Source organism: Typopeltis vanoorti, chromosome 17, assembly GCF_054136105.1.
Source record: "Typopeltis vanoorti isolate ZY-2024b chromosome 17, IOZ_Tvanoo_1.0, whole genome shotgun sequence".
In the NCBI taxonomy this organism is placed as follows: domain Eukaryota; kingdom Metazoa; phylum Arthropoda; class Arachnida; order Uropygi; family Thelyphonidae; genus Typopeltis; species Typopeltis vanoorti.
In genome coordinates, this window is record NC_143565.1 from 33,276,801 (window position 1) to 33,294,484 (window position 17,684).

General features: G+C 36.1%; 1 protein-coding gene across 1 annotated transcript in view; it reads left to right on the forward strand.

Annotated features, from left to right (window-relative positions):
* Positions 1-17,684, forward strand: part of LOC150097276 (BAI1-associated protein 3-like) — a 533,976-nt gene that overhangs the window by 507,227 nt on the left and 9,065 nt on the right. Inside the window, 1 exon segment of the mRNA XM_090407633.1 lies at positions 1,377-1,500. Within this exon segment, the coding sequence (XP_090263759.1) occupies positions 1,377-1,500 (124 nt within the window).

A 17,684-nucleotide genomic window follows, 5' to 3' on the forward strand; every position in this document is an offset into this window, starting at 1 on the left:
ATTCCCTCTCTTCCACTGATCCTATTCTCTCCTCTTCTATCATTCCCATAACTCTCTCTCATTCCCTCTCTTCTACTGTTCCTATTCTCTCCTCTTCTACTGTTCCTATTCTCTCCTCTTCTACCATTCCCATAACTCTGTCTCATTCCCTCTCTTCTACTGTTTCTATTCTCTCCTCTTCTATCATTCCCATAACACTCTCTCACTCCTACTCTGATTCGCCTTGCATTCATCTCTTCCATTTGCCTAATCTCATCTTCACACTTCTCATCACATTCCTGAGACATTCCACCTACTCTTTTGCTCTTTCAGTTCATCTCTCTCTCTCTCTCTCTCTCTCTCTCTTCAAGTCAGCCATTCATCCTCCCAATTGAGACCATTTCTGAAAACTTCACAATCATTCAACCTTTCCACACTCCACACTTTCATTTTTTCATTCATATTTCTGTCGCTATTCTCACCCTCTATCATACCACTCATCTCTCTACATGGAGAATCTCCTGCCTCTAACTCAACGAGGTCAGTTATAGTCATCTCTAACCCACCAAGTTCCTCTCATTGCCTGCATTTTGTGCATATACGTATTTCCCCTTCTCTCACTTGCCACATATACAACTGCCGGGACGCATACATTCCACAAGTCCCACATGCCACAAAATCCCTTAATATGTCATGCAAAATGGAGTCCTTAAATGGGGGAGGACTTGGTGATACACCATTTGCAATTGGAGCTGCCGCTGCTGCCATTATTCAAAATAGTGTCATGGAACTACTACTACAACTATATTTGTGATGAATGGGAAAATAGCATTGAAGATCATTCCCCCCCCCTCCATTAATGCATAGCATTATGTAGATCCGAAAGGAAGCGTGCTTTGCATTATGGGATACTAAGGTAATTGATGTGAAGACATCAGCTTCTATATACAAATAACCTAGTCAGATGCTTCACATGCAAACTTTGTTTGCTTACACCTAGATAAAGGACGAAACAAGAATATAATTTCTTTGCAAGTAGGATTTACTTTCTAACCAAGCAAAAAAGCTTCCTTCAACAACCATATTTATTAACTGTTTATCTTTAGCTTAAAAAAAACAAAGGATTTTAATCCCATCTGATGTTGAATGGTTTAGTTCACTAAGGTAGCTTAAAACTCTTGGAGGTTTTAAACTACTTAATGTTATAAATTGTTTTTAATTACTTATTATTAAGAGATAAGATCCAGTTACCTAAACAGAAACATTTTTTGTTAATATATCACATTATTAATTTTGTATTCAGAATGCACTGAACTTGTATGCTTGAATTACCCATTTCCAAAATTATTTCCCCTGATACAAATTTTAATTAAATCTGAGGTTTTTTATATTCTTAGGATTCAGTGATCCTTTTGTTATAATAGAACTGGTGCCCCGACATTTTTTTCTGGAATGTACTAAGCAAAGAACTAAAGTACAGAAGAAGACTTTATTTCCACTATTTGATGAAAGTTTTGAGTTGTGAGTACTGAAATTCATAAAGCGTTCTAATTTAGAATCATGCTTTTATTATTTATACTTTTTATCATATATTATTCATGATTTTGTGTGACACCTTTACAGACTCTAAGGACTGTATACTCTATATACACATAGCACTAAAAGGTAATCTACAACACCATAATCACTACACAATCCACATCTACAAACTATGCCACCTGTCACCTACTCTTTGCATTTTTGTCTGTTAATTAGGAATGAGGAAACAGAAGTAAGGTTTAGCTGAACAACAGATAGTGAGACTACAGGAGCAACAGAAAGTGAAATTGTCAAAATGCAAGATTTGAAGAAAGAGCTATTCAAAATGAAAAATGCAGTGAGAAATGAAAGAAAATGACTTGAGAAAGCAATCTAAGGAGATTCCATTATTACAGGTATGGTTAATGAGAGAGTCCATAAGGTCTACTTTCCAGGAGCAAGTGAATTTATGCTTTGGATATGAGAAGGAAATGAGCAAAAGAGTTAGTGGTGGTTGTGGAAACAAATGATTTAGTTGTACATGAGGAAAATGTAAGGATAGAATCATGAGGTTATTGAGAAGAGTGAAAGATAACAGTATAGTATATGGGAAAGGTTGTCAGTGTGTTGCCTAGGTATCAAAATGATGAGTTAAGATGAAGACCGAAAATCCTGAATGATATGCTGGCAGAGCTGTGTGAGGAGAAGCAAATACAGTTTGTAGATTTGTGCCATTTTTTTGAGGGAAGAATGGAATTGCAAAAAATGAGGGATTGCACTTGAATGGCTTTAGGGTGAGTGAACTGGAAAAACTGTTGCTAGAAGGAAGTGCAGTGTGTGTGATGCAAGCAAGAGATCAGAAGAAGAAAAAGGTGAAGAGAAAGATCAGGAGAATGATACAACAAAGACTAAAGTGCTTGACCATGGAAACAGTAATAGTGTGAATGATGATGGGAGAATGGGAATGCAAAAGGAACAGAGAAATGGGAAGAAAGCCTGGACAGACAGGGAGACATGACATAGGGAGAGTGAATGGTATGTTAGAAGTTATAGTGAATGTATATATGGGGATGCTCAACATAGAAATGGAATAGGTTGGGACAAGAGTAGGGTAGTTGAGATTGAATGGATATATGCAGTAAGCAGTGATAAAGGTGATTGGCCAAGGGCAGGTGTACTGTACTGGGGAAATTACAACCAGCAAGTAGCTTAGGTAGGACTGGTTATAGTCCTAAAAGTGAACTGCTGTATTTATTTATTTACAAATTCCAGGAGTATCAGAAATAAGGGAGACAAAATTGTTTCACTGGTTAAGTTTATTCACCCAGAATTCTTGAAATAAGTGAAACATGGAAGAATGAAGATGATATCCTAATGGGAATAGATATGGAAAGGTGCAATGTTTTTCATGAGGGTAGAAAGGACAAGAAGGGAGAGAGAGAGAGTGTAGCTGATGATAGCAGGGGAATTATGTCTGCATAAGGTAGACATGGAAGAGGGAAATAAGGGCAAGGGTGGTGAGGCAGGTTGGTGTGAGATTGAGGTTGACAAGAAGTAATATTTAGTTAGATACTGTGATAGGCCAGAAAATGGGAAGGATGGTGATGAAGAAATGCATAAGCAATTTTAGTTAGTGAACAAGGGAAGGATGATTATTATGGGTGATGTTAATTGTGGTTGTATAGATTGGAATGAAGTGCTAGCATTTGGGAATAAGGAAAATGAACTTTCGATTTATTGAGAGACAGCTATCTCAGGCAGTAAGTAAAGAAGGGAACATGAGGATCGAGAGTTTTATATCTGATCATTTCATCAGAGGATGCAGTTGTGAGTAGAATTTTACACTTCCCTCCAGTTGGTGAGAGTGATCATGAAGTGATCACCTGGGTTGTGGCTAGCCATATGCAGACTTTTGTGAGGAAAGAATATATGTGGAATTATAAGCCTGGTGATTATGGCAAGCTTAGGAGACTGATTGAAACTATAGTATGGAATGAATAGTTGAGTGGTAAGGAAGAAAATTCTGCTTAGTAGCTGACAAAGAACTACATAACAGCACCAATGTGTGAATTTTTTCCAAAGATTAAAAAGCTGAATAAGACAGGTTTAAAATGGATGCATGAGGGGATTATGCATGAAATCTGGAAGAAGGCACTTTTTAGTCAGCAAATAATGATATGAGCAGAAATGAGCAAATCAGGCTAAGAAAAACCCTCATGAGTGCAGCAAGTGTCTTGCAACAGCTCAAATCCTAAAAGAGTGGAAGGAAGACAAAATTATTCCACTTCACAAAAGTGGTGGCAACAAATTATAGGCCAATCTGTATATCTGGAGTTGTAATTAAGGTATTGGAGAGGTTGGTTTCTCCAGTAAGGTATTGGAGCACAAGGAATACCACTGTTATCAACCAACATATTGCACAAATATGAAGACATCACATCAGATTATGACAATGATCCAGAGGAACTTGACTTGTAGAAATAAAGAGACTCTGGTTCCATTATATAAGGCCTTGAACTGAACTTGGGTCTTTTCCCAATGCAATTTGCATTGTCCCATCATTCTTCCAACTGTGCTATGGAGATGCTCTTGATGATTTCTTATATCTTCAATGTCATTATATCCTGAAGTGAGGAGAGTGATGAATTTCAATCTGATTGTTGATTTGAAAGCTATTGATTATTTGGTATTCATAAAAAACCATATCTGCTGATTGCCAGCCTAATTGGCTGAGTGGTTAGCGTATCCGTTCTCCAACCCAAAGGCTGTGGGTTCGAATCCCAATGTGGGCATGGATGTTTGTGATTGTCGTAAAAATATTAGTGGTGGTGGTGGGCAGCAGAGCATTGGTGTAGATGATGATGGTAGTTGTGGTAGCTGATGTAGATAATGATGGTAGTTGTGGTAGCTGATGGAGATGAAGAGTTGTAGAAGTAGGTGCCCTCCCTCCATGAGTCTTTGGACTTCTTGGAGGTGTCATGTAATAATAATAAAAAATTCAGTTAATTGAAAAAAGAAAAAAAACAGAGATAGACTTACTGATAGAAGTAAACTTATTATTGGTTTTTAATCACCCTCTGCAATAATTAAGGATGATTTATCACTTATTCATCACCTACTGCATTCAGTCTACTTTTTTCTGCCTCTTATGTAAATTGGACTTTGCAGTTTAAATCATTTAGGAAAGCATTGAAGTTTTGAAGAGATTCCTCTGAGATAGGTGGACAGTGTTTTCATCGTCCACAGATGGATAACATAAATAAAAAGAAAAAGATTTATAACTTTAACATAGAGTGGGAAGAATGATTTGGTTTTATTTATTTTAAGGGAAAATGTGTATGCTTGTTATGCAATGCAAGAGTTGCGGTTCCTAAGAAATCTAACTTAGAGAGACATTTTAACACTGTTCATAAAAACTTTAATATAAACTTTCCTATAAATTATATAATTAGAAAAAAAAAAGGATTTGTGAACTGAACTTAACTAAACAGCAAAGCATTTTTACCAAGCCAACTTCACAGTCAAAGAAACCAATGGTTTCCTCTTTTAAAATTGCTCATTTGTTAGCAAAGAAAAAGAAACCATTTCTAGAGGGTGAGTTATTAAAAGAAGCATGCTGTTGGCATCTGAGTCCTGCTATGATGAATATAAAAATAAAAATAAAATAACAGCAATAAATACAATCCAACTATCAACATGAACAGTAACATGAAGAATCAAAATTATTGCTATTCACATTGAATCAGAGTTGAAAAAGGATTTAGAAAAATGCATTTACTTTTCTTTGCTACTAATATATTGGCTACTCTTGTGAAGATGGTTTTTGACAACTTTTCTACAAAGGAAGAATTTCTCAAATCAGAATTCTACCTTGAAAAGGATGAACAATGGGAGAGGATATTATTTTAATATTCAAAAAGGATATGGAGGAAAATAATTTGCCATTAGAAAAATTGACTGCAATTACAACCAATGTGGCTCTGGCAATGAAAGCAACAAAACATGGATTTATTGAGTTATGTAAACAAGACCATTCATTCCCAAAATTTACATCATATCATTGCATCATCCACCAAGAAATGCTATGTGCAAAAGTAATACCTTTTCAATGTGTAATACAAACAGTGATGAAAATTATAAATTCGATAAGAGCTGCGTCAATGCAACACCAATTATTTAAATTACTTTTACAAGAAGAGGATATGAAATTTGACAATCTTCTGACTCATACAGAAGTGTGATGGCTTAGTAGAGGAAAAATCCTTGAGATTTAAATTTATTGCTTCAAGTGAAGGACTTTATAATTTTGAGGAATGAATCCTGCTTACAGTTAGAAGACAAAATATGGTTACTTGATCTTTGAGTTCTTACTGATTTCACAGGAAAATTTAATGAATAAATAAATTTGAGATTGCAAGGCAGAAATCATCATATTGCTCAAATGATAAGTGCAATGAATTCATGCAAAGCAAAATTGGCACTTTGGAAATCACATCTACTGAAAACTAATTTAGCACATTTTCCAAATTCGAAAATTATTGTTGAAAATTTTACTGACAGTAGTGTTTCTACTGTTCTTGCATGGCATTTTGACATACTCCTGGAAGAGTTTTAGTGCTAGATTTCAGGAATTTTCTGAATTGGATTAATTTATAATATTTTTTGTACATCCTTTCACTTCTAAAGATGAGGATGTGTCTGTTAAAATAGCAGCTTATTTCCAAATTAATCATGTGGAAGACCTGGAATTAGAAATGATAAATATAAAAAATGATATGATGTTAAGATCACATCAGAATGATGAAACATTCTCGAATTTAATTGATAAAAATAGCTATCACTTATTAAGAAAATGTGCTCTTAAAATATGTTCTTACTGTGCTTTGACATATTCATGTGAATCTCTTTTTTCAAATATGAAGTATTTGAAATCCAAGTATCGATCACGGCTCAACAATTCTCATTTAGACCAAGAACCAGAAATATCAGTTACGTGCCAGATTATAATAAGTTTGCTGAATATCTGCAATGTGATGTATCACATTAATCTTTTTTTTGTTTTTTTTGAAATTGCATTGAATCGCATTAAATATCTGCAATGCGATGTATCACATTAATCTTTTTTTTTGTTTTTTTTAAGTACATACTTAAGTTTGTAAGTGGAATTTTGTATTAATAAATTAATTTAAAATAAACATGTAATGAATTTACTTTAAGCTTACAACTTCCCCTCCAGCAAAATTAAGGTAAAGTGCCCTTTGTCATAAGCCAGCCATTTGTAGTGCCCTTTTTAGTGAAAAGGTTGCTGACCTCTGCTCTAGGCAGTGTTTCAAACATCTGATTTTTTTTTTTTTAATCAGAAATAGAAAAAGAATTATATGAATATCATTTTAAGTTATCATGTTTAAGATTTTTAGCACAAAGTTTTCAAAATGACCAATGGAATTTAATAGACTAACTGCAATTTAATTGGAATATTTGGCTAATAAACAATGATTTCATTAAAAAGAGAAATTCAATAATCTCTTGAAAGGTAAAATTCATGAACAAACCTTTCTTCTCCTGGAATTTTCTTCCAGTAGAAAAAAGAATAGTTATTATTCTTCATGTTAATGACCTATTCATCACCTGCTACATTCAAAAGAAATATGCAAGTCATATGGTTGACCAAAAAAAAATCAGCAATAGTATTTAAATAGAACTGGCATTGAGAATGAATAGAACAGATGGATGAAGCCTGAAGACAATCATAAATGGTACAAAGAATACACATCAATAGAAATCATTAGAAATAAAGGCCAATAAGAAAAACAAGAAGAGGAATTGTAGAAGGAATGAATATTGTGCAGCTTGTAGATATATAGAGTGAATTTAATGGAGAAAAAAGGATTTTTATCTGCTATGTACATATAAATCCTTTTTTTATATGGCTTGATACACTTGAATGGATCTGAAATTAGCTGTCTATAGAATTGTCATTTTGTCATGATTCTTCACTTCTGTTCTTTCCCTAAGTATTGTTTAGGGAAAGAACAGAAGTGAAGAATCATGACAAAAAGTGCTATTTAAAGAAGGTAGGGGAGGGGGGGTAGATATATGCAGGAACTTATAAGGTGAGTGAATATGAGAACCTGAATTTTTATTCAAATTAAGTGGATATTGAATCCAACATTATTTCGAAGCCGAATAGAGAAACTATAAAAGTTTCGGCGGATCCAAGCATAAGCAAACCTTTCATGACAGGGGCAACTCGTAGTAAAGGTGGAGCAAGAGCCGATCACTATCCTTAGTATTTCCCATAATGCAAAACACATCTCCTAGCGGACATGTATGATGTTATACATTATAGGGGGTCACTACCCAGACCGGTTTCGACCTTTTTTGCGGTCTCATCAGTGGGAGCCAATTATCCAGATATAGAACATCTGAATTTTTTTTTTTTTTTTTTTAACATGTATCACTCACTCATTCAAGAGGTTACAAAGTCTACAGTAAATCAATGCTGTGTATGGGCATAGCATAGGTCAAGAGAAAAGTAATCTGTTGATATTCTTTTTAAAGAGCTAGAGAGTATAGTCTTTGGAGAATACTGCATGGGTAAGGCTGTTTTTCACAGAACCTAGGTAGATAGAATGAAAGATGAATGGAGGTAACAAATTCTGTAAGTCAGTAATTCAACTGTAAAAGGGGGGCTGGGCAGCTGTTGCCCATATTATTTTAGGTTTAGGTGGATTGGTAAACATGTGGGTATAATGGATGCCCGTTCTGCTGAATAGTGCCAATAGAAATATGTATAGGAGAGACACAATGCAGTAATTGATGCTTTGTGAGACAGTGTCCAGAGATAGTCATCTGTGAGTGAGAGAGAGAGAGAGAGAGATTATCAGTATTAGCTGATGTACCCTATGTTGAATTGCATCAAGAATTTTTAGAGAGATTTTTGGTGCCCCATCGCAAATATAAGTGCAGAATCCAAAAGTTGGATAGATTTAGGATTTGTAGAGTTAGTAGCAAACAGATGAAAAGTAATGTCTTGAGTAACACAAAAGGATGCCAAGTTTTTCAAAATCTAAAGATGCTCTAGAAGTGATGTGTTTTGCCAGGAAAGGCTAGGGGAAAATATCAGTCTATTTTCCCACCCTCATCAGTCTGTTCTCCCACCCCTATTAGAAATAGGGGGTGAGAGAAGAATTTAAGTCCTTTTTGCAAGAAAAAAGACAAACTTAAGTTTTAGAAGCATTAAAGGTGACTAGGTGTGTAGGTGCTAGCCAAGTATATATAGTTTAGAGATGATAAAGGACAGGTGTTAGTTGAGGAGTATATCTCTTTAGAGCACTAATTATACATGATCTTGAAGCTTGAAATAGTTGAGCATTGCAGGTGTTGTATGAGTAGTAGAAATGGGGAGTGGTATAATCAGCAAAACTGTGGATAGAGTGAAACGACATTCATATACTACTACAGCATCATCATCATCATCATCATCAAATTCCTGCCATGTACCCTCAAGGGGTGTACAGGATTATGATAGTACTATATGAAAAATTTACATCATTACTAACTTCCTATCTACAATTTTCCTCCAGATCAGTTTGTTACTTGTCAAGACTCCAATATTATCAGATCTTATATTTATGTCGTCTAAGGCACTTTTTACTGTATCAATCCACCTATATCTTGTTCTTCCTCTGGGTCAGTTTTCCTGCCTACTTGGCAGAGAACACTTGTTTTGCCAATCTTTCATTCTGTTTAAATTGTTTGCCCATTCTGTTTAAATGACCATACCACCTGAGATTAGCTCTGCTAATGCATTCCTGGATGCTGACAATGTCAAGTTCTTTCCTAATATCCTCGTTTTTAATATGATATTGCTATTGATGCCATCTGTTCATGCCTCTAATCTTTCTCAGGACTCTCGTATCTGCGGTCTCTAGTCTTTGGTCAAGCGTTTTACTTCTAACCCAGCTCTCAGATCCATAAGTTAAAACTGGTTTGAACAGTCTTGTATACAGCTAATTTAATGTTCCGACTAATTTCTCTCTTATTCCATATAAATTTATTCAATTGACTTCCTACCATACCAACTTTGTTGATTCTGTTGTCTATTTCCATATTTAATTTACCATCTTCACTAAAAATCATGCCTAAGTAGCTGAAATGTTTTACTTGTTCCACAGGTTCTCCATTCACAACGCAGTTGACATTTTCAATGATTCTGCCTATTTTCATTTTCTTTGTCTTTTTATTGCTGACCTTCATACCATATCTATTACAACAGCTATTCAATTTAGTCAGAGAATCTTGCAGACTTCTAGCGGATTTATTTACAAGTATAACATCATCCGCATAAAGCAAAGAGCTGACATTAATATCTCCAATTTTGATATCATGTTTAATACCACTTTCCTTCATAATGTGATCCATGTAGATAATGAATAACAGAGGGGATAATGTACATCCTTGTCTCACACCAGATTTAATATTAAACCATCTTCCTGTACTTCCTTCAATTCTAACTGCTGACTTACAACTAAAATGAAGACTAAGTATTGCTTGATATAATGCTCCATTGACACCATATAACTGTAGCGTATTGAATAGCTTCTCTCTTGGCACCTTGTCATATGCCTTTTCCAGATCTACAAAACTCAAATAGAGATCTTTGTTATATTCCCATGATTTCTCCACTGTTTGTCACAAAGTGAAGATCTGACAGCCTCTATTTGGCCTGAATCCAGCTTGTTCTTCAAGTAGGGAAATACCTCTGTAATTCTCACATTCAGTTTTATTTCCCTTTTTATATATGGGTACTATGAGAGCTCTATTCCAATCATCTGGAATTCGTCCCTCTGTCCAGGCCTTCTGAACTATGCAGTGCAGCCACTGCAAGACTTTTATACCACCATACTTCAGCATTTCTGGTCGAATATCATCTATTCTTTCTGCCTTTCCACATTTTAAGCCTTTGATGACTTTTTCTAATTCTAGTATGGATATGTATTCCTGTCTGTATGCCTGTTGAGTGTTTTTTACCACTGTGCTATCACTGCTTGTTTCATTTAGCAATTTCTCAAAGTACTCCATACTTCAAGCATATCTTTTTTCTCTCATTTTCATGTCACCTTTATCATCTCTAACTCCTTTTTTACAGTATACTCTTTCCTCCATTCCTAAGCTTCTCAACAACCTCCAGAATATTTTGTGACCATCTTGATATTTATTTCTATGTTCTTGTCAAAGTCCTCCCATGACTTTTGTTTAGCTAGTTTTACACACTGTTTAGCTTTCTTACATTTGTCTGTGTATTCTCTAAGAGCACAAGCTGACTTATTTGCCAGGAACTTTTGATATGCTTTCTTCTTTTCCTTCACTACCTCTCTAACTTCCTGTGAACACCATGGAGTTCTGATTTTTCTATCCTTGCAGACAACCTCACCACATGCCTCTCTGGCTGAATCAATCAGTGTTTTCTTCAAGGCTTGCCACTGAATCTCCAAGGTTTGGTTTCTGTTCTCAAACTCTTTAATTTTTTCTTCAATAATCTTTGTGTATTTTCGTCTACAGTTTACATCTGAGAGCTGCTCAACTTTTATTCGCTTTAAAACTTTCTTACATGTTATTCTTTTCAATATGAAATTCAATTTTACTCTGCTCAAGACTAAATAGTGATCACTTCCAATTTCAAATCCTCTGTACACTCTGGTGTCCTGCACAAGGGAGAAAACATCGCTATCAACAATAACATAGTCAATGAGACTTTTCTTATTTCTTGCCTCTTCTTTCCATGTGAATTTGTGCACACTTTTTATGTTGGAACATGGGCTAGTTAGTAATAACTAGCCCATGTCCTGAGCAGAAATCCAACAAATATTTTCCATTATTATTATTAGCTTTGCTCTTTTCTCCAAATTTTCCCAATATATTTTTATATGTCTGACAATCATTTCCTACTCTGCTATTTAGATCCCCAACAAGGACCAACTTTTCCTTTTTTGTTGTGTCAGATGCTTTCTCTAAATCCTCAAAAATTTCCTCCACTTCTACCTTAGTAGAACCTTCTGTTAGACCATTGGCACAAATAAATCTCATTGTCCAGTTCGCCATTCTGATAATTGCCCACATCACTCTATCTTGAGACTGTCTGCCATTCAAGGAGATTAGCCTCGTATTTAGTGTTGAATACAATGGCTACTCCTTTTCCTTGATTGTCATTGCCTGAATATAACATTTTGTATTTATTGCTCAGAAAGATCTCACCTGTTTTTGTCTTTTTTGTTTTAGTCACCCCCATTATGTCGATCTGGTACTTATCTAATTCCTCAGCTAGCTCCATTTCTTTGCCATTCAGGCTTTTTATGTTGTTAGTACTGATCTTTAACTCTGGTGATGTTGAGTTGGGGTATTTTTTCAGATTTGTTTCAGTAGCTGACTTTTCACTGTTCACCCTGGTTCCCTGGTGAAAACAACAGGGGAGGGGGCCTTGTTTAACCGGGCGACTCCCCAGCCGGCATGAAATATATACTATTATTACCACTACTATACTACTATTCTACATATACTACTACTACTACTAATAATAATAATATACATAAATGACATGCTTTCAGTGAAATAATGTCATTTATGTATAAAAGGGAGAGGGTGGATTCGAGAACTTCTCAGCAATTTGCTGAGATGCTTTCAGTCCCAGTGCCAAACCTTATGAAATATCTTGAAAAGATTGAGTGTTAAAACATAGGTTTTTCCAAACCTCTCCATGGCATATATCCAGAAGTGGGTGATGTAGGCAAGATCTGTTATAGATCTTGATTGGTGGAATCCATATTGGTGGTCACTGTTTAGTTGACAGTTCTCCAAGTATTATTATTATTATTATTATTATTATTTCGGGCTACTCCAGGGAGTCCTTAGACTCATCGAGGGAGGCCCTAAACATCATGTCCACACAACTATACGACATTCTCACAGTATCTATCATACCTTGCCTTGAACTCGCTCACTGTCATAGCACCCACAACAGACTCAGGCAGCTTATTCCACTCCATTACTACTCTAAAAGTAATGAACCCATCTCTAACACCCTTGTTAACCATACTCTTGCCCAGCTTCCATAGATGTCCCCTAGTTCTCCCACCACCAGTCCTGATCTCAAAAATATCCTCTGAATTAATCTTATAGAATCCTTTTAGCAATTTAAATGTCTCAATCATATCTCCCCTTTTCGCCTATCAACCAGGACTGCTGATGTTTTTCTCCATTATTACTTTGGAGAACATGGAGGGGGAGAGCAACAGGTTGCAAGTTAGCTGAAACACTGTTCGCCTTCTTTTTTGAAAATGCCTTAATATGAACTTGTTTCCATACTGTTGGGTAGGTGACAGCCAAGTATATGTAGTTTAGAGGTGATAAAGTAACAAAAGATTTAAGAACATTGTTAGATATCATGAAGAAGAAAAGTGTCAATGGGAGGTTAGTGTGTGCTGCCTTGTTTTGACAATCATGAGTTAAGTAGACGAGGATAATGAATGATATGATTGCAAGAATGTAAAAAAAGAGGTGTGGAATTTGTTGATGTCTGGAGTATGTTTGAAGGAAAAATACAGCTGTATGCAAGAGATGGATTGCATCTGAACATGGAAGGTCATAAGTGATTGAAGAAGTTACTGTTTTCTGAACAAGTTGAAGTACATGGGTAGGGAAACTAAAATTGAAAAGGTTGAGTGTAAGAGGGAGAAACTTAAGCAGTGATTGTATAATTGTTGATCCTTATTCGCGGAATAAATTGCAGAATAGAAGGAATAAATATCGGCAAGGGACTACTGAAATTAATGGTATATATATCAGTTCTAAAGCTGGTACAAGAACTAAAGGGAATCTACAATTTTGGTATACAAATGCAAGAAACATTTGAAATAAGAGGGAAGAATTTTTGGCATTGGTCATTGCAATCTCATCAAAAGTTATAGGCATTAGTGAAACTTGGCTATCAGCAGTAGATGTGGTCACTGGAATTGAATGCGATGGGTACAGTATTTTCAGGGAGGATAGAGAAGATAGAATGGGGGGAGAGGTACTGTTGATGATAGCTGATGAGTTGCAGCCAAAGGAAGTAGTATATCAAGATAATAGACATGTGAATGATAGTACATTTGAGGCGGTCTTGTGTGAAATAGTGACCAACGCAATCAAATATATAGTTGGTTGCTGCTATAGGCCAGGGGGTACTGGGGGTGATATTGAATTCATGCATCAGCAAATTAGTGCAACTAGTGCAGGGTTAGTGATTATTATGGAGGATTTTAATTATGGTGATATCAATTGGAAAGAGGAAATATCACGTGGCAAAAAGGAAATGGAATTCATACATCTTCTACGAGATAATTACTTGAAACAGCACATAACTGAGGGGACACGTGGTGTGAGAATATTGGACCTGGTCATTGGTTCAGAGGATATATACATAAGTAAGGTAAAATCAGTGGGTATCTGAGGAAGGCAATATCAGATTGTGTCCCCATGGTCAGGAAGACAAACAAGGTAGGTGTTAGATGGATGAGTAGTAGTAGTATCAAGCTTGATCTGCAAAATAAGAAAATGTTATGGAGAATTTACAAGGAGAAAGGTGATCAGTACACCAATGAGCAGTACGAGACTCAAGCTAGGAAGTTAATAGCATAGTAAGGAAAGCTAAATCAGATTATGAGAAGACCTTAGCCAAGGAAATCAAGGGTAATATCAAAGTGTTCTTTTGCTATGTGGCAAGTAAAAGGAAGAATGACTTCGGAAAGATAACCTTAGTGTGTGCTGATGGTATCGAGGTGACCAATTCAGATGTAATAGTAGAGTTACTGAGTGATCACTTTTCAAAAGTCTATCACCCAAGTGAGAATATTTCTGTACCTCTAGCAATAACTAATGTGAGAACTGAAGTTAAGAAATCAGAGGTGCTTAGTATATTGCAAGATTTAAATGCAAACAGTGCTGTAGATTTAGATGGAATATCAGCTCGGGCGTTGCATGAATGTGCAAAGGAATTGTCAACACTTCTTACTTGGTTATTTAACTTAAGTTTGAACTCTGGTATAGTCCCTAGGGAGTGGAAGGAAGGGAAAGTAGTTCCTTTGCATAAAAGTGGCTCTAAAACTGCGGTAGTTAATTACAGACCAATCACCATCTCGTGAGTGGTGGTAAAAGTATTGGAAAAGTTGGTTAAAGACAAAATTCAAGAATGGGTGAATCAGGATATGATACTTTATACATGGTTTTGTTAAAGGACCATCCTGCCTTAGCAATTTATTAGCTTTATATAATATAATGACATCTGAGTTGGATAAAGAAAATGACTACACAGTGGTACTTCTGGATTTTGCTAAGGCTTTTGACAGGATACCCCATGGAATACTGTTGTGCAAATTGGAGCAGATGGGGATGGATACTAAACTGGTGATATGGATAGGAAAATGGCTCAGGGAGAGATACCAGAAAGTGGTGTATGGAGGAGCTGAGTTCAGGATGAGGCAGGTGACCAATGGTGTGCCTCAGGGCTCTGTGCTTGGGCCATTGTTTTTAATTCGTACATAAATGCTATAGGAAATGGCTTAAAGGGAAATATTCAGTTATTTGCTGATGATGCAAAGCTGGGTAGCACAAAAAAAATCAAACTGATGTTGAGAGTTTGCAGAATGATTTAAATAAGCTGGTAAGATGGGCGAAAGGAAATGGATGTCAGTTCAATGTAGAAAAGTGTAAAGTTATGCATTTTGGGATTAAGAGATTACCAACTGTGTACTACATTGATGGAACGGTACTCCAAGAGATTAATGAGGCTAGGGACTTAGAGGTGTTGGTAGATAGGGAGATGAAGTTCAGGGGACACATTGCTAAGGTGTCCAAGATTGCACATAGGATTAATTGGTTATTGAGGAATACATTAACATCCAGAGATAAAGAATTTATTATTCCCCTTTATAAAGCATTGATACTTCCACATTTGGATTACTGTGCTCAGGTCTGGTCACCTGGATTCCTTGGAGATAAGGAGGCTGTGGAAAGGGTTCAGAAGAGAGTGACTAAGTTGGTGAGTGATGTAAAAAATACTCCCTACATTGATAGATTGAGAGCTTGTGGATTGCAGAGGTTGGTTGATAGGCAGACAAGAGGGGGATATGATAGAAACATTTAAATTACTAAAAGGTTTTTATAAGATTGATGCAGGGGTAATGTTTCAGCTGTGTGATAGTGATGGAAGAACAAGAGGTCATCCCTGGAAATTAAGGAAAAGTGTGGTTAACAAGGACATGAGAACGAGATTTTTTGCCTGGAGGGTGGTGAATGAGTGGAATGCATTGCCTGACTCAGTTTTGAGTTTTTCGTCAGAAGAGATATGATAGATATTGTTTTGATAGTTTGGGTCTCTGCGATGAATCTACTGACTCTATGGATATACCCGTAATAATAATAATAATAAAGGACAGGTGTTAGTTGAGGAGCATATCTCTTGGTCATAATCAGTGAGATACTCTGAGTACCAAACCCTTTTTGGTATCCAGGTTTTTAAAGATTCATCTGATATCTTTCTGGCAGAGAAACAGAAGAGGCATTCAATACAGTGCAGTGTTCCAGGTAAAACCAGGATGATATCTATCAATTTCTATACAGGAGTTCAATGAAAAGAATGATGCCGAGAGATCAATTTTATTTTTAGATGATATTGAGGCTGCTAATTAACATCTGTTCACTGTTTGACTTCAAACCACCAAACTAGCATCCCTTTTCATTTTCTCTGCACCTTTGTCTTTTGGAACATTCTATTTCACATTGTGTTATTCAAGAACTGCAACCTATAGCTATTCAAGAACAATATTAGTAGGTTTTTTCTCCCTTCTTAACTTCTTGTCCACATGGATCACTAATATTCTGTAGGTTTTGCAGTCTCTTGTGTGAAGATTTATTTATTAAAAAAATTGGAAACATTAATAAGGTGTCCAGAATTTATTGCTCATGTATTCCCTATTTATAAAGTTTGTTAGCACAGCCTTCTATACCTAATTCAGTTTCAACAGTGCCCTTTGGATGGAAGGAAAAGCCCTAGCTTAAAATCCCAAATGGTTCAAAGAATTTATCAGGGATTGTCAACTGCAGGTGAGTTGGAGGTGGCAGGATGTTTTCCTCCTGAAACTCAAGATTTTGATCCCACAAAAGGCAGATTGGCCTGAAGAACACATACAATTAATAGCCATAATACACTATGCAGTTAATATTAATTGTCCTATTAGAGCATTAATTAAATTTCAAGGAAGATAAGTCACTGGGCTGTGACAGGCCACTGAGGAAACACAAGAGAGAATGGGAACCGTGCAAGGAATTTATATTAGGATGTGCTATACATCTTTTTCTTCTTCTTCGTGTAGCTTCCTTAGTGAGAGGGTGCAGTACCATGTCCTTCCAGTTCTCTCAATTGGTGGCTTTCCTTTTTGTTTCTGCATAGCCATGCGATCCTGTCCATGATCTTATATCTTCAAGCCATGTCCTTCATTTTTTACCTCTTGATTCTTTTCCCATAATTTTTCACATACTTTTAGTTATTTTATTATTATGATGATGATTTAGGCTTACATGTAGTTACAAGACTTATCGTGAGAGGCCCATTCTAGAAAACACAAAGCCTATCATGCCACTCCTTGAACTCACTGACCTTTGTGCCCTCATAATTGTATCAGGTAATGCATTCCATGGTTCAACCACCCTCCATGCAAAGAAATTACTCTTCTCCTTCTTGCCCACAGCTTCCTTTCATAATTTCCAGGAATGGCCCCTTGTCCTTCCCCCGTTCCACCAAACAAAAGAATTCCCCAATGTCAACTCTGTAACTACCTCTCAACAGTTTAAAAGTCTCAATCATATCACCTCTCCTTCTTCTTCCTATCAAACTCTGGAGTTCACATTCCCTCAGCCTATTTCATAACAATTGTATAGTCCTGATGCCATCTTTGTTATCCACCTCTCCACTCTTTTCATAGTTAATTTGTCACCTTCAAATCCTGGGGACCAAATTTGAGAACAGTAGTCCAAGTGTAGTGTGATCAGGGCTTTATACAATGGAATGACAACTCTTTTATCTCTACAGGTGAGCGTGTCTCTCAATATTATTATTATTATTATTATTAACATCTGACTTCCGTAGAGTC